At 52.5% G+C, this 21,614-nt stretch overlaps 1 protein-coding gene across 4 annotated transcripts in view; it reads left to right on the forward strand.

Annotated features, from left to right (window-relative positions):
* Positions 1 to 1,974: 1,974 nt before the first annotated feature.
* Positions 1,975 to 21,614, forward strand: part of CCN4 (cellular communication network factor 4) — a 36,425-nt gene continuing 16,785 nt past the window's right edge. The window contains exons 1-3 of one of the 4 annotated variants that reach the window (XM_032315614.1): positions 1,975 to 2,260; positions 2,446 to 2,451; positions 19,614 to 19,893. In XM_032315614.1, coding sequence (XP_032171505.1) covers positions 2,192 to 2,260; positions 2,446 to 2,451; positions 19,614 to 19,893 — 355 coding nt within the window. In that variant the 5' untranslated portion in view covers positions 1,975 to 2,191. Of the gene's footprint in view, positions 2,262 to 2,445; positions 2,452 to 19,607; positions 19,894 to 21,614 lie in introns of all 4 variants that reach the window. The other 3 variants (XM_032315613.1, XM_032315616.1, XM_032315617.1) reach the window with 3 other exon arrangements.

A 21,614-nucleotide genomic window follows, 5' to 3' on the forward strand; every position in this document is an offset into this window, starting at 1 on the left:
CAGATTTCCCAAAACAGCCTGGCATTCTCTGGGTTCTGCATGGCTCCTGGCAGAGAATATCCAGAGCCTTTGGTAAGTCAAGCTCACTTGCTTGGAAGTGTCGGGTCCTGACTCGGTCTTGTCAGGGTTCAGAGTCTTGGGTTCTTGCCCCAGGCCTGCCACTAACTTAGTGTATGCCCAGAATCAGTCAGCATCTCTGAGTTTACACTGTCTCTCTTATGGTCATCAGATATCTCGTAGCATGGGGACCAGTCTGTACTTGGTGCTCATCAAAGGGTCACCAAACGTGGATTAGCACCTAACACCTTGCGTGACTCCTTTAATGACACCTGTTGATGGTGCTTGCTTCATGGGACTTATTCTGAAGACCAGCAAGTAAGTTCATGAGAAGGAAGCAAGGATTCACACTTACTAAGCACTGTCCATGTATCATAACCCTCCTCCTCGGCCACTTGACATGCATGATTTTTGTAAAGCCCCATATAGTAGTTAGGAGGCATTTGGCACCAAAGAATAAGATACCTAATTTCAGCATGCTCAGTAAGTCACTGAGTTAATTCATGTAACAGAAAGTCTGGAGGTCACTGTTCCAGGTTTGGTTTAGTAACACCATAAAATCCCAAAGCCCCAGCCTCTTTTCCTCTTTCTGCATCTACCATCCTCAGCACGCTGGCTTTTCATCCTCAAGTTTGTGCCTCATGTACTCAATAGGGCTGCTGCAGCTCCAGCCACCAATTCTGCACACAAGGTAAAAACAGAATGAGTAGAGAATTTTCTCCTTCTAAGGGATTCAGTCTTTTCTAAGGAGCCCCCAGCAGATCTCTCTTTATGTCTTACTGGCCAGAATGAGGACAGAGGCCAAATCAATAAATGGAAAGATCACCAGAGTCACCTCTTGAGGGGTCATGTCCATGGTCACAAACCTACATCACACTGAGCAGCCATGCATGCTCCACATCCCCTTGTAGAGGCTGCAGGAAAAGAGAAGAGGGGAATTGGCTGCTCTGGGAACCACAGGGATGGGACCTTGCTGGGGTGTGAGTGGGAACAGCAAGGCGGCCAGCATGGTCAAGTGTAGCCCAGGGAGAGAGGACAGAGAAGTGTGCGGGGAGGTCTCAGATGCCTCACCAGGACTGGGGATTCTGCATAAATCAGTGGGCGGGCTCAGGGAGCCTGTAGCCTGGAGAGATTGGTTCATTTGGTTCAACTGGAAAGTTGGTTCAATTTTCCAGGGTTCACTGGAAATGGGCATCAGGAGGGGAAGCTGGGAGCCAGTCAGGAGGCGGTTGCTGAGATTCCTGTGACGGTGAGGGGGCTGGACAAGGGTAGACAGAATCCCAGAGGAGACCCCTCACCGGTGTGGCAATGTCCAGCAGGGGCCAGGTGAGGCACCCAAAACTGACAGTGATACCAAGTGCCCAGATGTGGGGAGACAGCTGCCAGCACCAAAAGGGCCTCTTGGGCTGGTGGTAGGGAGAGGTGACGCCTGTAAATTGGCCACCACGGCTTCAGTTGGTTGTGGAGGGCTGATTGAGAGCCCAAGCCCCAGAGCTGAGTTCATTTGAAAATTCCTATCATTTCTAGATGGCTGCTCTCAAAGCCATCCTCCTTCGCTTGCAGCCGGGGAGAGAAGAGTGCATGATGGCAAATGAAAACCAGAAGTAGGCGCAGTCTGAAGAAATGGGAGGGAGCTCATTTCCCTCCGCTGGGAGCGCGTTCAAAGCCCCCCGCCCGCCCAGGGTAACAGTATCCCCACCTCCACCTTGCGCCCTCCCCGATTTCCCCCTCCCCACCTTTATGAAATAGCCGGGCAGGATGACCCCAGCTCCTTCTCTGAGAATTTACTGCCCCAGTGTGAAATCATAGCCCTGTAACTTTCCCTTTAAGAGCTGTCAGAGCGGGAGAGGCTGGCCAAGCTTGGGCTGGAGGTGGGGACAGAGGGAAGAAAGGGGAAAAAAAAAAAAAAAAAAAAAGGAGAGAGGCAGGAAAAGTTTTTTCAGAGGAAAATGCAGGGTTTGTCCTTAACTCTGACGTCAGATCTTGCTTTAATAAAACCCCCCCAGGGCTGTGGGAAGAGGCATATCTGCTGCTCCTGATGGGCCAGGCCAGTCTCTCGGCCCAGCTCCCCGGAGAGGCGGCCGGAACCCTGGAGAGGCTGCTTGGTAGATGCCTTTGCCCCTGACTTCCAGGCATGAGGTGGTTCCTGCCCTGGACGCTGGCAGCAGTGACAGCAGCAGCCGCGGGCAGCGTCCCGGCCACGGTGAGTCCTGCCGGCAGGGGCTTGCAGAGGGGTCTCAGATCCTTCTCCAGCCGGTTCTGCTACATGGGTGGGCCAATCAAGAGGGGCTGGAAGTGTGGGGGCAAGTGAAGCCCAGGGCAGGAGGAGAAGGACTGTGCGGGGTCGGCTGATGCTGGAGGAATGCGGAGGGTGGGGGGGGGGATAAGCCCCCGGTGGGGGGACCAAGCAAACAGGTGGTCCACGCCCTTCTTTCCCCCCTGAAACTCAGAAAAAAAAGGGACACTTGTTGGAGCAGGGAGTCAGGGCCCTGGACTCCAGTCCCAGCTCTGCCCAGGTTGGCCGTGTGACCTTGGGCCAGTCACTCCTCCCCACGCAGCACTAACTGAAGACTTTGGCAGGAGACTTGTGAAGTCTTAGGTCTGGAACTCGAGTCTCCAAATGCTAGGGATACTACAGAGAGAGGAGTCAGAAAACACCCAGAGAGCCTGGGAAGGCTAATGCCAGCTTTCAACACAAGTGCCTCCCTTAAGCAAACATTGCCTGGGCGTGCTTTCCATCCCCAGCTGCTGGTGTCTCGGGCTGGCATAGCGCTCTACAGCTTAGGAAGTGTGTGCCTTGGGGCCCTGCACGTGACACCTGCTGCTTCAGTGGATCCCGAGGTTTCTTTCTCTCTTCTCTCTCTAGCCCAGGGCGCTCCAAAGGGAAAGGGGAAGGGTCTGCACCTCCAAGAGGCCAGGGAAGCAAGACGCGTGGCGGCACACAGCCAGCCTACTGGCGTGGGGATGGGGCAGACCCAGGGTGCAAAGGAGGTGGGCAGCAGGGAAGAACAGAATCCAAGACCCTACGGCCCGGGGCCAACGCCTGCTGCCTGTAGTAGTGCCCAGAGGCAGTGAGAAGCTTTCATCACCAACTCCCCATGACGGTTTCCTTGAGGATCAATGTGCTCCACTTGTGGATGGGGGAGCTGAGGCTCAGGGGTAAAGTGACTCACCCACGGGCTCAAAGACATGGGTTCTGATTCAACCAGATCTGAGGCTGAGAGCTGGCCGCTGACCGCAGCCTGGCTGCCTCTGGACCTGGGGGTGAGGTGGGGTAGAGGTTCTTCCAAGCACCATAGTAAGATTAAGGAAGGTAGGGAGTGTATCTTGTGATTTGTTGTGAAATCCTTTGAACCATGTGTGGTCCCCGCCCAGGGTGGGTGCCAAGCCGCTCTACAAAAAGAGGTACTGACTTCACTTTATCCAAGAAAGAAACAGAAGCTTGGGGCAAGCAAGGGACTTACCCAGGGTCTCACAAGGAGTAAGTGACCAGGGCTCCAATTTAGACCTTCCCCTGCCAAATCCCACTCTTCCTTCTAGAACTTTCCTAGCTGAGGGGAAACCGAGCATTTCCTGCAGACTGCAGCAACCATGAGGAGCCATAGCAGCCTTTTTTGGGGGTTGCTCTGGCTGGGAGGACCAGGGGTGGATGGAGAGACGAGACGGGTAGGGGAGCAGGAGTGTGAGGGAGTGTGAGGAAAGAAGCTGACGGCAGAGCCCAGTGCCTGGGGCCCATTACCTCCCACGGCAGGTAGTGCCGGGGAAGGGAGGGGTCCAGATCCACGGGCCCAGCCATGGGGCCATGTAGCCCGGGAGCCTAGAGCCGGGACAGGTCCTCCGGACAGCAGGCTGGAGGGGAGGCTCCTGGGAAGATATCAGGCTTCTCTCTCCGGTGTAGCCACCCCCACCCCAAGGGCATCTCCGGGCCGCCAGCCCCACCCACCGCACAGCAAACAGATTAAGGCGCTCCCAGCAGGAGGGCTCTCGGAGCAGCCTAACGTTCTGGCAAGGGCTGGGAGACAGATGTCGACCAGGGCTTTGCTTTCTGGCCAATTCCATACGTAGCTGTCCTCTGCTCACTAGTGTATAATAGGAATGCAAGTTCCCTTTGGGGCCCAGTGGGGTTTTAATGGAAAAAAAGGATTATAGAGGTTCATATGGAAGACAAGGTTTGTGGGAATTGCCAAGAGAACTTGAGGAAATAGCGTTCTGAGGGAAGACTTGCCCTGTTGGATAGTGAATCTGTGCCTGAAGGGGCAAGATGCCGACCAGGAAGAGAAACGCTGAGGAGGACAGGGCAGCGCGCTCAGAAACTCAGCCAGCCGACTTGAGAACGTGGTATCTGTGATAAAGGTGACTACAGATTCGACCGGTTTTCCCATCTCTTTGTTCTTTTCTTCCTCCCACGTGGAGAGTACCCCGCCCCCCACGCCACGAGAACGGGGCTACCCTTAGTGGTTGATCACACGCCCTGCCAGGTGCTCCAGACCTTCCTCGAATCATCCAACAGTCAAGGGCATTCATCGGACACCTCCTGAAATCCTCATCGCAAAACCCTGGAGTGGATGTGATGATCCCTCTTTGTAGATGCCCAAACTGGAAGTCAGAGAGGGGCAGTAATTTGCCCAAGGTCACACAGCTGGTGATCAGCAGAGCTGACTTTGAACCTAGGTCCCGCGCTTTGCCGTATGGCCGGCTGCCTTCCTGGTCCCGGTACTTGCAGAGAAATGAGAGGCACAGAGTTTCTGCCCCTACAGAGGGTACGGGCTAGAGACGGATGACAGCCACCACGCGTGGGGAAGTGAGGCAGCAGGGGCGGAGTCATCCAGGAGGGAGAGGCTGGGTGTAGGCTAGGCTGCTGGCTGTGCCAGCTTCGGCAGGACCCTTAACTACTCCGGGCCTCTCTGTCTTCTCTTGTTAATCGGGGCTCACGACCTCGGTCCTACCCAGCGCCCTGCTGGGGCTGAGGAATGACCACAGGACTGCATCAGGGAAGCTGCCCAGAAGCCTGGGACTGGGTAAACATATTATGTGCCAGGAATTCCTAGGTACACATTGGGTCCCTGATAGTGTGCGGAGGAGACCCACACCCCATCTCCCCTGTGAATGTACGTGGGGATGGGCACAGGTGTGCGCGTACACGCGTGTCTGAGATTGCAGCTTGTCTGAGTGTACAAATCGGCCTGGCGTGTGTGAATACGTAAGGATGCACATGTGGGGTATGGGACACACGCTCTTTTTCCGCTCCTAGGACCAACCGCCGGGCGCTGCGGCCCAGGAGGCGGCCTGTCCCTTTTAAAAATGTGAGAACAGAAGTGACACACCTTCTTTACATCGCCTGTCCATAACTTTGGACCCGAGCCAGCATTGCAAATCTGCACCCCACCCCCACCCCGGCCCCTGCTTGGGGCCTCTCCCTGCAGCTTCGCTGCTCTGCTCACAGGGGCAGCCCCTCCCACTCGCCGCTTGTCCGGGGTGCAGGAGTGAGTGCAGCACGGGCAGGCATTTCCCACCTGGCACGGCGCTTGACAGAGCCTCAGCATCTGGAATGGGCATGGGAGCAGTGCTCCTTGGAGAACCTGATCCTGGCTAGGGGTGGAGCAGTACCTCTGGCCCGTCAGCAGACTCACCAACCCCAGCGTTTAGAAAAGGCCCCTGCCCCATGCCAACAAAGCAGCCAAATACCAGGAAGCAGCCTTTGGCTTTGTACAAGGATTTGGGCACGGGGTTCCTCCCAGGAGCCTCAGCCATCTCTCTGGGCAGCTGTGAGGGGCCGCGACACACACGGGTTTCCATATGGGGGCAAGGAAAGTAAGACAGGAATGGCCCAGGTGGGGGTCCCAACGGGGGCTGGGAGCCTTGCCAACAACAGCCAGGAAAGCAAAGCAAGGAAGGAAGTGTTGAGCAAGAACCACAGAATGCTGCGAGTGTCTGAGAGCAAGGCTTCAGCACATGGTACATTCATTCAACACCTCTGGAGCTCCCCAGGTCTCAGAAACACCGATGATAATGAAGGCGGTCACTCTGTAAATGCTCACAGTGTCCTACGCACCTGTATCTATCAGCTCACTTGAAAACCACACCCAAAAGGCAGGCAGCATCCTTCTACCGCCACCGTCCATCGTAGCCACTCATTGCGTGAGGCCACCAAGTGCCAGAAATGTGGCTCATCCCATGTGAGATGGAGAACCGCATCAGATTTCAGACTCAGTATGAGCACAAGAACATCACATGCTCACTGTAAATTTTTCTATTGGCTCCATGTTAAAACAAGAATATTTTCAATACTTTGGGTTAAACAAATAGAATGTTAAACTTCCACTAGTTTCTTACTGGTTTTCAGTGCAGCTGCTAGAAAATATAAAATTCCATATTTGGTTCATCTTGTGTTTTACTAGATACTGTTGGCCTGGGAAGACGCAATTGTGCATAGATGGATTTTAACAAGTGGAGAGAGAAAGATACAAAGTGCTCTAATCCCAGCATCTCCACGGAGCCAGTCTTTTTATCTGTGAAAAGATGTAATATTAGTACTTGCTTCCTTGGGTTACTGACAAGATTAAAGAATGAAACAGAGATAAAGCACAGGAACCCCCAGCACATGCAAGGGGAGGTGGGGACATGATTCACATCCCAGCTTGAGAGGAAGCATTGGCCACGACAAGGGCCAGGCCTGAACAAATGAGCAGAGGTTCAGAAAGACCCCAGACAGCAGCAGGTGAGCGAGAGGAGGGGCAGACTTACCTGTGGGCCGTATAGGGCTCAGGGCTGAGTTGGTCTCTTAAAGCTCCCAAGATTTCCCCATCATAGCTAGCTTTCCAGTACATTTTGAGGGAGTCAAGGAACATGTTTGGATTATCATGTAGGAGAGAGAAATACTAATGCTGGCTGTGATGAGGAGGATGGAGCTGATTGATGGTGGTGCTGTGACGAAGGTGATGATGACGAAGTTGGGGATAATGATGGTGGTGGTGGTGATGGTGATGATGGTGGTAATAATGGTAATGATGGCGGTGAAGGTGGTGGTGATGATGGCGAAGATGGTGATGATGGTGATGATGATGATGGTGTTGGTGATGGTGGTGGTGATGGTGGTGATAAGGATGGTGATGGTGGTGATGGTGTTGGTCATGGTGGTGGTGTTGGTCATGGTGGTGATGGTGATGGTGATGATGGTGGTGGTTGGGCTAATGGTGATGATAGTGATGATGGTGGTGGTGGTGATGAAGATGGTCATGGTGGGGATGGTGATGAAGATGGAGATGATGGTGATGGTTGTGGTGGGGTGAAGTTGGTAAAGACAACAGTGGTCTTGATGATGGGGCTGATGAATTATGGTGTTTGTAGTTGAGACTTGTGTCTTACAACCTTGAATCTCTTGATGCTGATAGTCCATCCACTTATGCACTCCATGGATGCTCACAGACTTGCTGTGCACTCAACACCTTCCTACTCTAGAGACATGGTGATAAATGGTCATTTCTGTCCTACTTTCAAGAATGGCTCGTGTGTTGGAGATAGACTTTTATGCTACTAGAGAGGAGCATGTTGAGTAATCCAAAAGGAAGCTCAGAGGGCTTCAGGAGAAAAACACCAATTCTGGGGCTCTGAACCTGATTTCCTGGGGAGACACCGCAGGTACATGCACATTAACTGGCACCTTGGTGATTCTTAACACACACCTGAATTCAAAAATCACTCCTGTCTCTCCTCTAGCCTTGACGTTCTGCTCATCTGCCAAATGTCTTCCTGCGCTTCTCTGTGAAAGGGGGAGGTGGAGGAGGAAGGAGAGACAGACTTGGAGAAGGAACTGTGCCTCTCAAAGCATGAATAATGGCCATTCCAGGGGATGTGATAGTATCTGTGCCCACCCACCCCAAGGCCCTCAGCCTGGAGGGAAGTCCAGGCTTGGGACATCGACTATGGGACTGCTAAGGCCCAGTAGGGGTGGGCAGGGGGAGGGAGAGGAAATGAGAGTCAGGGCCCATAGAAGAGGAAGGGAGGGGTCCAGCCTTGCCCTTCTGGGAATCCTGCATTTAGCCTTGGAGGTGAGAGAAGAGGTGTGTTCTATGAGCCTGCCTAGGTCAGGGTGGGTCTGGGGGGAAAGGGTGGAGGAATATTCTGAGAGAACAAGGATGTGTCACTCTGTCATTGGGGCAGGTGGTGGACTGGCCTGGTTGCTCGCCTTCTCAGTCCTTGTTATCTGGTTTTAAAACTGAGGAGACTGGACTTGACTCCTAAGCTTGCTTCCAGCTGGAGCCACCAGAGTCCTGAGGTCCATTCACAGATTCACTGGGCGGCCGATCCTCACACCAGGAGCAGAGATCATGGGCTGGGATTCTCATGTTGTTGCTGCAGGACAGGACACTGGAAAGGGTGTCCCATGCTCTGGGATGACCCTCCAGATATGCCTCTTCCCCTTAAGGTGTCCAAAGATGATTTCCTGTGTGCCTACATCTCGTCTTTCAACCCTCAGAGTGTATCGCTCGTCTCATAAAGCCGTAAAGCACACCCCCGGCTTAATCTCCATAGGATTCCACCCCAGTCGGGCCCAGTCCTGAGGATCCCCAAGTACTCCCTACAAAAAGCAATCCCAGGCTCCCCAGGCCTACTGAGTCAGGCTGGGCAGGGATCCAGGACTCCAGAGGTTTAACACCTCCCACCACGGATGAACCTTGAAGCCTTGAAAGTTCAGGAGGCACCCTGGTGGGTAACAGTGCCCTTGGAGGACTTCAGTCCCCAGCTGCCTCCCCATGTCGGTGAGGAAGTCTCCATCTGCCCCTAAGGCCACCCTTGTCTTCAGATCCCCCACTCCTCCCAGCTGCCAGCGGGAGCACTGTGACCTTCAGCTGTCCCTCCTTCTGGGCCCTCCAGGGGTTTCCTCTGACCTCGAGGCTCAAGTGCACACAGGGACATTGGAGGGAAGAGAGTGAACTCTGCCATCAGGATGATCCAGAGTAAACCATGGAGTCTGAATTTAGAAAGGGGCTCATCTTGAGCCCCTCACTTAGCTTTTTTAAGTCTCAGTGTCCTGTGACACAGGGATCTGGTCCTGAATGTCACTGTGCCAGGGGACGAGCTGGGTCGAACACAGAGCCTAAAGCAGGTGGGCGTGCCCTGAACACCGCTGTCCTCCCCACTGTGAGTCTGGCCAAGCCTGCATCCTCATCCTCATCCTCTGGGACTTCCTTCCCTACGACAATTGTCCCAAATACACAAGCGTCCTCTCTCCTGGTCACAGGCCCTTGCTGTTCCTTCTGCCTGAAATGTTTTCCCCTCTCTTCTCTGTTGCTGAAATTGATACTGTTGGAACTGACACTCTCTAGGATGTTCCCTTGCAGGTGGAGCAGGCAGTGGGCACCCATGGGTCCTTGTTCTGGCCCACGTAGAAGGAAACATGTCACAGTGTCGGAACCCTCTGCTGGCCCCACCGCATGCATGAGCCATCCGCCCTCAGGCCCCTACCTCCAGTAAGGATACACACCGGTGACCTTGGCACAAGCTGTGCCCCACTCCCCTGGCCTTGAGCACACTTTCCCCTTCTGGACCTGACACTTCCTGGTGGACAACAGTGTGGCTGAATATTAGAAGTGCCCAATACGTACTCATTGGTTGGTCAGTTGAATGAATGAATGAATGAATGAATGAACAAAGCCAGAAAGGCTGGGCAGGATGGGTATAGAGGGGAAGGGAGGGAGGGAAGCTATGGCACTGACCTTTACGGTAGAGGCTTTGCGCTGGGGAAGGGGACAGGGAATCGGACAAGGCCTGGGGCTGAATGCTAAGAGGGCTGAACGGGGAACAGGAACGTATGGACTGACTTCCTGAGCTCAGAACAAGGAATCCAAAGGCGTGGTCCTAGTCAGGCTCTGACTTAGTCTCTGAGCCCCCGTTTCTCCATCTGAAATGCAGACAAGAAACCTGGGCTGCCTGTGCTGGACGGCGTGCTGGTTGAGGGCAGGCGGCGGCACACGGCCCGGGGCGAGAGCCAGCTCTGCCATTTCTCAACGCAGCATCAGCTTTTCATTCATGAAATGGACTTTAAAAGCCCGGCTGATGTCTGCGTTGGACCCGATCCAGGATGGGGGAAAGGAGCTGAGGTCAGGCTCTGGATGCTGGAGGGAGGAACCACCTTTATCAGAGGCCCAGCTCCGCCAGCCAAGAGTGCTGGAAGGTGCCAGAAGATTGCCTCACCTAAGCCTGCCCTGCGGGGGAGCAAAGGGTGGTCCCAGGCCACAAATCTCAGCCTGAGGGCTGGAGCCCAGGGCCTCCCATCGAGGGCAATTTTTTCCACCCTTGTTGCTATCGGCTATTGCTCCTGGACAGCCCTGTCCCTGGTCACCTCATGGCCACTGCCATTTCTAGACCTAGGACAGGGAATCCCCCCAGTGCCTTTGGGTGAATTGCAGGAACTGGACATTGGGCAAGAGAAGGGTCGCTTAGAGGCCACTGGAGGATTATAAGATCCAGAGTCCGAAGATCAGAGTGTGTAATTTTCCTGCTGTGTGTTAACCTCTGTGGACCTCGGTTTCCCCATCCGTCAAATTGAGACCATGAGGGCTGACCTCCCAGGGCTGTTTTGATCATCACCGGCACAATGGGTTGGCTACGTCATGAAAGACTATTTCCCCCAGGGATGCACATATCCCAGGTGTGGCTCTTAAGGTCCTCTGACCATGGCCCCAGCCTACCTTCTCCGTGTCCCTGAACCCTAAGCCCCAACCTTGACCACAGGTCATTCCCGCGCCACACTGCATCACTGCTACCAGCACACCTGCTCCTTCTGTTTCTCTCTCTGCCCTTCTGGTCAGTTCTCAGTCATCCTTCAGGACACAGTGCATGGGACGCCTCCTCCAAGAAGCACTCCCTGTTCCTATGACCCCACCCCTTACCGTCTTATCTTGCTCTCAAAGCCCTTATTTAGACTCTGCTGAGACAGCACGTGGTGTGGCCATTGGAGTTAAAATCCCACCCCTGCCACTTGTGGGTGGCCTTGGGTAGATTATCTGACCATTCTGGGGCTTGGTTTATGCATCTGTACATTGGGAAAGATGGTTGCAAAAGCCACACGCCGCCTGGGGGTGTCATGAGTTATACAGAATGAAAATGATTAGGAGGCACAAAAGGCAACATGCAGAACCCAATGTAGGCCTGGCATTGATCTTGATTCAGAGAAACCATCCCATTAAGAAAAAAAAAAAAAAGAAATCTTGGAGATACATCCACGAAATTTGAATAAGAACTAAGGTCTAGGTACTAACCAGAGAAAATCACGACACTGTAACTGATTTTATTGGTGTGACCATTCTATGGGGGTTACATTTTTTAAAAATTTCTCGTACTTTCATGCACCCTCAAGAATCTCAGGTAAAATCACGTGGTGTCTGGGACTCGTTTTGAAATCCTCAGGGAAGGAACCCTTGTGAGTAGCCAGGAGTGACAGATCAAGAAAGATCCACACAGCGCCGATAATCGCTGATGCTGGGGAAGGGTACGAGAGGTTGTATTATTCTCCCAACTTTGGCGCGTAGCCACACCCGTCTCTAACGAAGAGTGACGAGCAAACGCTGCCTATGAAAGATGGAACCATAAATAGCCTAGGCTTTGTGAGCTAGAAGGTCTCTGAGGAATATTCTTCTTTGTTTTGGTTGTTTTTCACAAATTTTTTTGAAAATGGGAAATCCATCCTCCCCCTTACAAAATGCAGTGGGCCAGATGTGGTTGATGGGCTGCAATTTCCCAATCTTTGTTCTGGACGCAGTTACCCCTTGTAGAGTCCTGTCTCCTTGGAAGGCGGGGTGCTCTTTGAGGCTTCGTACTGGGAACCTAGGAGATGCTTCATGTGCTTGGTGAATGAATGAATGAACAAACGAATGAACGGACACACCAGGGCTTGTTATTTGGAAAGAGTCTGGCTTCCTGAGCCTTCAGCCCTGTCCTATAAAGTCAAGTCCCCCACCCCTTCCAGAAGCTCACAAGACTGCATGTTTATAAAATCAATTAACAGAAAAATCCCCAAAACTCTTCCACACCCTGTGACCTGCAGCCTGGCCAATACTGAGTCATCTGCGGGGCGTTCAGTTTCTGCGTGGGCGCCAGAGCCGGGCATGCAAGGGTGCGGGCAGTGCTGGGTCCTCCCCTCACTCAGGCGTGGTGGCATTAGGGGTGGGGAACTAAGATCTTTCCGAGACACTGCCCACCTGAAGCCAGCCCCACCAGGAACACAGCTTACAGATCCCAGGGGTGCTCTCCTACAAGGAGCTCAGGAAATAGGGGTCCACCGGCTTACGGTGTGACTGCTCCTGTCCCTCGTACCAGACGTGAGAACAAAGTGGTAGAGAAGGCAGGTGGGCTGTGGGGGTCCCCACAGCTCTGCGCCCAGGCCAGAGGCGGTCACAGTCTTCCACTGCTCCCAGGGCCCTCTTTTCTGTAAAGAGGTGAACGGAAACTGCTTCCAGGCAGGGCAGCCCTTTCCTGAGGTCCCCAGAGCACAGCGGGGAGCTGCTTAGACCATTTCTGTCTAAAGGCTGCCCCCTTGTGGAGCATCTCGTTGCGGCCTCCCAAAAGCAGAGAAGCCAGGCTCCAGGACCATCCGGATCCTCCGGGAACTGAGCACTCCCTCACCCCCCCCAGCCAGGCACCTTCCTGGGCACTGAGGAGGCGATGATAGCCCTGCCTTGAAAACCCTCTGGTGAGAGGTTCCCATCTCCTCTCCTGGGGTCCTTGGCAACTTGGGCTCAACCCCATTAGAATCCTCACCACCGGTGGGGTAGTCTTGATGCTGTGCCCTTTCCTCTCCCACGAGAGCTCCTGCCCCCGATGAGCTACACACACACACACTCAGAAGACGATCGTGTCCATCTCTGTCATCCAGCAGAACATTTCAGTCCCCTGGGTGCCCCACCCCATCCCAGCCGGCTTCCTACTTTCCGCTCCCTTGCCTGGTGCCATGTGTTCTTGGAGAACGGATAATGCAAGTCCAACTGTAGATTCACTTGTTCTCCGGTCCATTTTCAGAGGCTGGAAAACACCATAAAATCCACAGTTACTGTTTGTGGTTAAACAGCATCTCCAAGCTCCATTTGTAGCATTTCCTACAGAGGCTTTAATTTTTTTGCCCCCAATTTTCATTTGCTTAAGTTAGTCCAGTAAGTTCCATTGAAGGGATCAACTCCTTTCTTTAACCCCGCCTCGTGGTCGCCCTCCCTGTCCAGAGGGGCAAGTGTCTGATACTGTCTTAATCCATCAGGCAACTGTAACCACAGACCGGGGGACTTAGGAACCACAGAAATGTGTCCTCACAATTCCGTAGCCTGGAAGACCAAGTGCAAGGTGGCCACGTGGCCATGTTCTGATAAGGACCCTTTTCCTGGGCCATAGCTGGTGTCTTGTCACTATGCTCTCATGCAGAGGAAGGGGCGGGGGGCGGGGGCTCTGTAAGGACAGTGAGCCTTCTGGGTCTGCTGCTCCAATCCCATCCCCCACAGGTCCTGCCCCACTGCCGGTGTTCAATAAATACTCTGCAGAAAAGAAACCATGGGCTTCACATTCTCTTCCAAATGGGCAGGTTGGTCAGAGAGGAGTTTAAGACACCCCAAGCTGGAATCCTCCCGGACCCTTGAGAACAAGGCTGGTCCTAAGCCCTTCCCTACTCCTTGCTTGGCAACAGGCTCCCGCTTCTGTTCTCTCCAGCCTGCTCAACCCCAGGACCATAGCTCAGGACAGTTTCTGCAGGAAACAGGACTTTGAAACAGGGCTCTTGGCTGCTGGGCCTCAGTTTTGGCCATGACACGAACACCTGAGGTCTCCTCATGTCATGAAATGCGATCCTGAAGGGACGGACACATCACACAAGGATCCCCACAGCCTCTCCTGGAGCTCCCAGCCTCTGGATATTTGCTGTGGTGGGAGTGCGTTCCCAGGGACCATAGGAGCGCCGTCTTTCCTGGGAGGGTGACCACAGACGGCAGAAGAGTGAGGGGTTCAAGATCTTCGGACAAGGCAGACCTTTGCTGCATCCTGGCTGTGCCCCACACCCCCCAACCGTGACTAGCTGTTTGGCTTCAGACCATCACTCAACCCCTCTGAGCCATTTCCTCTGCTCTGGGAAAATGAGTAGGTCTGTCTTGTGTTTTGTTGGGGGCACTGTATAAGGTAGGCATAAAATGCTTCCCCATATACAGTTGACTAAGCGTCCAACTCTCTCTCTTTTTTATTTTATTTTTTTTTTTATTTTACAGAAAGCATGTGTATATAAGCAGGGGGAGCTACAGAGGGAGAAGGGGGAAGCAGGCTCCCCACAGAGCAGAGAGCCCTATGCAGGGCTCAATCCCAGGTCTCTGGGATCATGACCTGAGTAGAAGGCAGATGCTTAACCAACTGAGCCATCTAGGCTCAGTCCCAAGTGTCTGATTCTTGATTTTGGCTCAGGTCATGACCTCAGCATCATGAGATCGGGCTCGTGCTGAGCTGAGCTGAGCATGGAGCCTGCTTGACATTCTTTCTCTCTCTCCCTCTGCCCTTCCCCCCACTTGCTCTCTCTCTCTTTCCCTCTCAAAAAATAAAGAAAAAAAAAATTTTTTTAAAGTTCTCCATATACAACAAACACTGGTAGATATTAGCTATGATGTAAGGGCCTGTGTGTGTGCACACATAGGGAAATGGATGGCATATGGTTTCTGCCCTCAAGGGAGGACAGCATCAGGGGGAAAATGTATATTGACTCATTCATTCTATTCGCAGATGCTTGTTGACACCTAGTATGTAACAGGTTTGTGAGACCTGAAACTCCTCTGCAGCCCCCAGCCCAGATGATGCTACTTCTTGATTACCTCCACTGATGATGTGCTCACTACCTTACCACTGATTTCTTCCATTAGAAAATTCTCCTTCATGTACAGTGGTGGGAAAAGCATGAAGTCAGCATATTTGAGTTTAATCCCAAATTCTGTCACTTACTACCTGTTGACCATGAACAAGTCACTTTGCTGATCTGTACACTGGAGCTCATGATACCAACCACTGTGGGGAAGACAAAAGAATAGCCATAGAAACTGAAATCTAGCTCAAGACTGGCCCCTAGTGGTCACCAGGCTAAGGTCTGCAATGGAATTGCAGATGGAACGGCTAGGACAGTTGGAAGCCATAGCCATGATCTCATTTGGTGCTTGCTCCCAGAACCTTGGTGGGTGTATCTAGCAGGAACAGCAGAGAAAACCAAGGCTCAGAAAGTGAACTCCCAGAGTCACTTGGACAGTGCATTGCAAAGACTAGGCTTGACACAGGGTGATGTTTCTAAAACACAAATCTGTCCTGATAATTCTGCTAAAATCCTTCAACAAAGGATGACGGCAGAATCCAGCCAAAAGCCCGAGACCTTAGCCAGGCATTCAGGGCCCTCCTTGATCTATTTGACAATGACCTCATTGTGATCTAGTCCAGCCTGCATCTCCTTGTACCTCTTGTCTGCCCCAGCTCCCTGCGATTCTCCCCCATCCCAGATGCACGCCCTGCACATGGCCTTTGCGTCTGCTTCAGTGCCCTTCCTTGCTGCAACGTTCCCGCTTGCCCTTTGCTATTCTTCTCACACCCCACCCCCACCCCCAAAAACGCCCCCTCTAGTCCCAGCAGACATGGCCAACCCTCCTAAGTGCTCACACAGGCAGGTCAGCTTTGTCTCCCCGTGGTATCCCCCACTGTCTGCCCAGCACTGAGTGCCACAGTTGGACAAAGGGAGAGCTGACCAGAGGTGTGTTGGTGACCCAGCGAATAAGGGGGGTGGGCAGGGGTGTGTGGTGCCATCATTATAGCTTTGATCACACTGAATTACAATTACCGTGCTCACATCTCTGGGCCTCAAGGGGTGGTTGACTAGGAAGTAGATAGGTTGTGTCCTATGCAGCCTTGCTTCCTTCAAGCCTTGCACAAAGCCAGGCACATGGTTGGTGTTCATTAAGCATCTGTCCACAGAATGCATGAAAGAGTCGAGCACATTTCCCCAACGAAACCATCTACCCTTGAGGGCAGGAAGCACATGCACCCCTCGGCTTCCCTGTGTGCACACACAGAGAAAATTCATCATCAGGAAGAATCCGCAGTCACATTCTTTGTGGTGTCAAGGCTGGACAAGACAGCAAGGATTCAAGGGTCTCACATCAAACCCAGGAGTTCTCAGTCCCCCCCACCCATGCTTTCTCCCTATCTTCTTCCCTGGACAGAGGTCAGGAAGGTTTCCCACCAGCAGATGGCGCCAACAGCTAGAGCAGGGCTAAGCCGAAGGCCCAGAGCCCATCTCCCAGCTCCCCTAAGTTGCTTCCCCTAAGAGCTGTGTGCTCTAGGGCTCAGGCAGGTATTGGAAAGGAGCTTTAACTTGGAGACCCCGGAATAGGCGGCGGCCATGTGGAGAGGGGTATCTGCCAGATGACAGCCCATCCCAGCTCAGTTCAAAGGACCTAAACCCGAAAGCCCCACGCTAAGCCCTACGGGGGTGCGAGAGGACCCCCAACAAAGAAATGCAAGGGAGAGGTCATGCTTTTGATTGCCTGCCATGTGCCAGGCCCTGCTAGTCTTCTGCACACACAGGGCTGCACCCCCTCCCCATACCTTCCAGAGGGGGACATTATTGTGGCTGGATCACAGATGGGGATGTCAAGGCCCAGAAAGGTTAGGAAGCTTGTCCGAGGCCACACAGAAGGAACACACTCAGGTCCCATGTTCTTTTTTAGACCCTCAAATGTAATCCAAGCTGAGAGGCAAGGTTCCAGGACTGGAGGTCCTGAGTATGAAAGGATGCCAAAGCCCCTTGTAATCAGCAATCCCCCATGGCCCATTCCACTAGGCAACACTTCCACAGTCCTGCCGTGGGCCATGGGCCGTGTTTCACAGACAGCAGTAAGGCCTTTACAGTTCACTATCTAGTGGGAAGGGACCCCCCTCTAACGCCACCTGGGGAAGGCATGGAAGGCTTCCTGGAGGAAAAGGCTTTTTAAAATTTCCTCTGCCAAGAGTATATATATATATTATAGGTCTGGGGACTGGCCAGAGACAGTTCATGGGTGCTTACGAATCTCTGAGTCGTCTAGTGTCACAGAATGATGAGGAAAATTCTCTCCACAGATTGAAAAAGAGAGGTGTGTGTGTGTGTGTGTGTGTGTGTGCATGTGTGCAGGCGTGTGCACATCTGGCTGGTTTATTGATGAGGGGGTTTGAGGTTTTGTTGTGTCTTGTTGCATTTCTAAGGAATAGCAGGGGCAGGGTAGTGGATCGCCTGGTGAATGGGAACCCGCACTGCCGACCTCCTAGAGTTCTTGGACCCCGGCCAGCAAGGCCTTGCCAAGCCATATCACCCATGGAGGATGGAAGCGGCCGCAGGCATGATTCTCCTGGCTGTCCTGCATCTCTGTCTCTGGCCTAGCAGAGAAGCCCCCAGTAAAGAGAAGATAATGGGGGAAGGAAGGGAGAGGTTCCATGGCATCTAGAGAAATGGGTGGCAGACAGTCCCAGCCTCCCTACGGCGCCTTGCTGTGGGCCAGGTCCCCTGTGGTGGGCCCCGCTCTGCCCTCCTCCCCATGGGCTTGCTTAGTCACCCGAACACATGCAAGTCTGACTACCAAGTGTGGTCAGCAGGCCAGGAGCGTGCTCTCCGCGGGAGGCCCGTAAGGTGGAGCCTGAGTGCCAGTTCCCCGGGTGAAGGGAAGCAGGAAGAACATTCTGGTCACAGGGAACTCAGGGCTGAGGTCCTGCGGTGGGAAAGGAGTGGGCACCACTGAGCCCTAAAACCAAGCCCAGAGGTGACAGAAGCCTCAAATCAAGGTTTGCCAGTTGGATTTTCAAAAGTTCAATCAATATTTACAGAGAAAAGGTTTACATGCAAAGTCACTAATCAAGAAGTCAGTGAATCCAACCTCTCGACCTAAATCATCGCTCCTGGCCAAGTGTGCAAGGGTGGGCTTCACTCCTGCCCTCGCCTTCAGGGAGCTCCTGGGGCTCCCCATGGGACGCCCGGCACTCTGCGTACAGCTTTGCAATCTAATAAACCACCTCTCGTGTCCATCTCTCCCCAAAGCTGTGGATTCTCCAAACTGCGAGAATTTTTAAATTCATCTTCAAACATCTAAAGCTCTCGAGAGGCTATGGGCTAGCCCAGCAAACATCTGCTGTGCGACTCTAAGAACCCAGAGGGCAAAGGGTGTAGAAACGAGAGTTAACAAGAGTCGTTTGTGCCTCGGTCCTGACGCACACTGTGTCACTCTGGCCGTGTCCCTCCGCCTCTCTGGGTCTCAGTTTCCTCCTCGGGAAAAGGGAAGAAGAATCTGTATATGTCAGCATGTGTCATTCCAGGGATGGAAAACAGATCTCTAAGCTCCACTGAGCAGGGTTTCTCGGGTTCGAGGTGGGGGTGGGGAGGGTGCTGTGGCCCCACCTTGGCCGCTTGCAGAAACCTGGTCCCTACCCCTGCGGACCTTGGAATTCCGGAGCACATCTGAGAAGCCCTGGATGGGATGCTCCCCGGCAGGGACCACACTGGCCTGGGAAGGAGAGAATGGCTGGGACCCGGCTGTACACTCTGTCCTCAGACAAGTCCCTTTCTCCTAGGGCCTCTGCTTCCTCCAGTGTAAAGAGCAAGGGGCAGGATAGGGGTCAGGGCAGCACCTAGAGGGCCTGGGAAGGTGACCGGCTCCCAGAGATACAGGCAGCTTGAACCTCCTAAACTCAAAGATACCCCAGAGCAGCCTTGCATTCTATCTACTCGTTCTTCCCGGCAGGGACGGCTCTGTGGGCCTATCTCCCCTCCTCCCAGCTTCCCAGTGTTGCGTCCATCGTATTTTCAGGATGATGGCAAACCTGGGGGATGGGAATGGGGCCATGGGACGTGCATGGGCTGGGGGACTCCTGTCTGCAGACCTGGCACAAGCAGCAGGGGCCGAACTCCCCTCTAGAGGGGCTGAGAGGGCCAGCCGCAGGGGTCATTGGTTGCCGCCCACCCATAGCTTTTAATGGGGCTCAGAGGGCAACTAACTATAATAATAATAGGTCACCTGGCTAAAACCTGCTGTCAAGTATGAGTCACCTGCTCTGCAAGTTCCTAGGACGCACAGTGGCATCAAGAAGGTGGCTCCTTGGGCTGTGGAGGAAAGGCAGTGGGTACAGAACAGGTCACAGTGTGGCTCATGAGAAGGCATTTGCTGCTCAAAGCCTCAACTCCCTCATCTGTGAAATGAGACCAACCTGACACCCACCCAGGTTGTGGGATGCTTGAGGATGGAAGGAAACACACATGAGGCTTAGCGTGGCCAGAGTTCTGACATAAAATCGGGGCCCCACAACCTCCAGTAGGGGGACTGGGGGAAATTGGCTTGACTTCTCCAACCTCCTGGCTCTTTGCTCCTATTTGTTTTACTGAAGAGAAAGGAGCTTTCTGGCTATTAAAAACATGGTAGAAGAAACATAATTGTATATAAACCTTTTAACACCAGGAAGATGAGAAGGTGATTGCTGGCCCTTTGGGCTTTGATACCCCTGCCTGGCAGCCCTTTATCTCTGCTGTTCCCCCACAGGCCTTCTCTCCAGGCTCCACGGCCATGGCTTTCACCCCAGTGCCACTGGAAGACACAGCTTCACGCCCCCAATTCTGCAAATGGCCGTGTGAGTGCCCACCGTCACCCCCTCGCTGCCCGCTGGGGGTCAGCCTCATCACAGATGGTTGTGAATGCTGTAAAATGTGTGCGCAGCAGCTTGGGGACAACTGCACAGAGGCAGCCATCTGTGACCCCCACCGGGGCCTCTACTGTGATTACAGTGGGGACCGCCCGAGGTACGCAATAGGAGTGTGTGCACGTAAGTGAGACCCTCCCTACCTTCTGGCCAGCCTCCAGCACCCCAGCTCTATCCTCCCCTGTAGCCCTTCCCCTGGCCAGTCTCCTGCCCCCCTCCTACTCCAGTCCGTCATGAGAGGTCAGAAGCTGTGCCCTTCCCGAAGAGGGAGGGATGCCTGCATTCCTCTTGTCTCCAGAGCCTGGCTTCCCACTCTCTTCTTGGTCCTGGAGGTACATCCATGGCTGACTCAGGAAAAGGGAGCCACCAGGAAAGACCTAAGCATGGTTTCATTCTCTTTTGGTTTTCATTTCTTCTGGTAGTTATCACCATATAATGCATGTCTTCTATTATAACTCAATTGGCTTAAAAAAACAATTTTAGATAACATATCAATGTTCGTATATGACACCTGATGACTTAACTCCTCAATACCACCTGACACATTGCCTATCTTTCAGTATTATTTTCATAATTTTTGGTTATACAGTAATCAGTATTTATAATGTTATGAATATGTAAATAATGTTGCTGAAGGATGAGGTATTGTATTTGTTTGAATTTTCTTTCTTTTTTAATTTTTTAAATAATTTTTAATTTTGTTTATAAACGTATAATGTATTATTAGCCCCAGGGGTATAGGTCTGTGAATCGCCAGGTTTACACACTTTATAGCACTCACCATAGCACATACCCTTCCCAATGTCTATAACCTCTACCCCCCCGACCCCCCAGCAACCCTCAGTTTGTTTTGTGAGATTAAGAGTCTCTTATGGTTTGTCTCCCTCCCGATCCCATCTTGTTTCATTTATTCTTTTCCTACCCCCCAAACCCCTCACATTGCATTTCCACTTCCTCATGAAGCTTTTTGTTTTTCCTGGGGTTCTAATTGCTTTTGTTTTTTCTTTACTCTTGCTCTTTAGAATATCCTCATGCTGGGGGAACAAGTGTTGCTGTTGTTTGTTTGCTCTTCAAGTGCTCTATCATGTTGTTGTTTGTTCCAAGAGACTTCCTTCAGGGACTTTTGGATCTCATGCTTCTATCTGGAATGGTAGTCACTTAGCTTGAATCGTCTAAGCATTTATCCAAAATACATGACCCAGCATGATAAAAAGAGAGGTAACTAGGCATCATGACATAATAGCTTAACTTCAGGAAAAACACACAAAGCCTCATAAACCCAAGAATGCCTTTCTTCCCTTAGTGCTGAGTCAAGACTTCTCCTAAACTATGACTCCATATGCACCCAATTATATGTTCACACATAGCATAGTCTCTCATCTCTCTATCTCCTGAGGTAGGCAGTTGCTGAAGGTTATGACCACAATTTCAAGTCAGACAATCCTGCCTGTTTACAGTTAATTAAATGCACTTTCTGCTCTTTTATCATTGACTCATGCTTCAACTTTCATACAAAGTCATCTGTCTTCAGCTTTCCAAGTAACCATGCTTGACCCTCCCATCCCTTATTTTTCCCCTTTCATTCAGACTCACTATTAGCCCCACACAACGGTGTGCTCAGACAGAACTTGAACCACTGATGCACACAATCATCTGATGTGTTGGTGGAAAATGTTATCCTGGAGCCCAACCCCTGACTAACCGAATAAAATTCTCTAGAAGTGAAGATGGGCACCTACACCTTTAACGGGATGCCCAGATGATTCTCATTTACACACAAGTTTGAGACTAACTGCTTATACATATAGAAAGTCATATAGTCTCTCCTCATCCCCAGGTGAAGA

This window comes from Mustela erminea, chromosome 16 (assembly GCF_009829155.1).
Source record: "Mustela erminea isolate mMusErm1 chromosome 16, mMusErm1.Pri, whole genome shotgun sequence".
NCBI classification, from domain to species: Eukaryota; Metazoa; Chordata; class Mammalia; order Carnivora; family Mustelidae; genus Mustela; species Mustela erminea.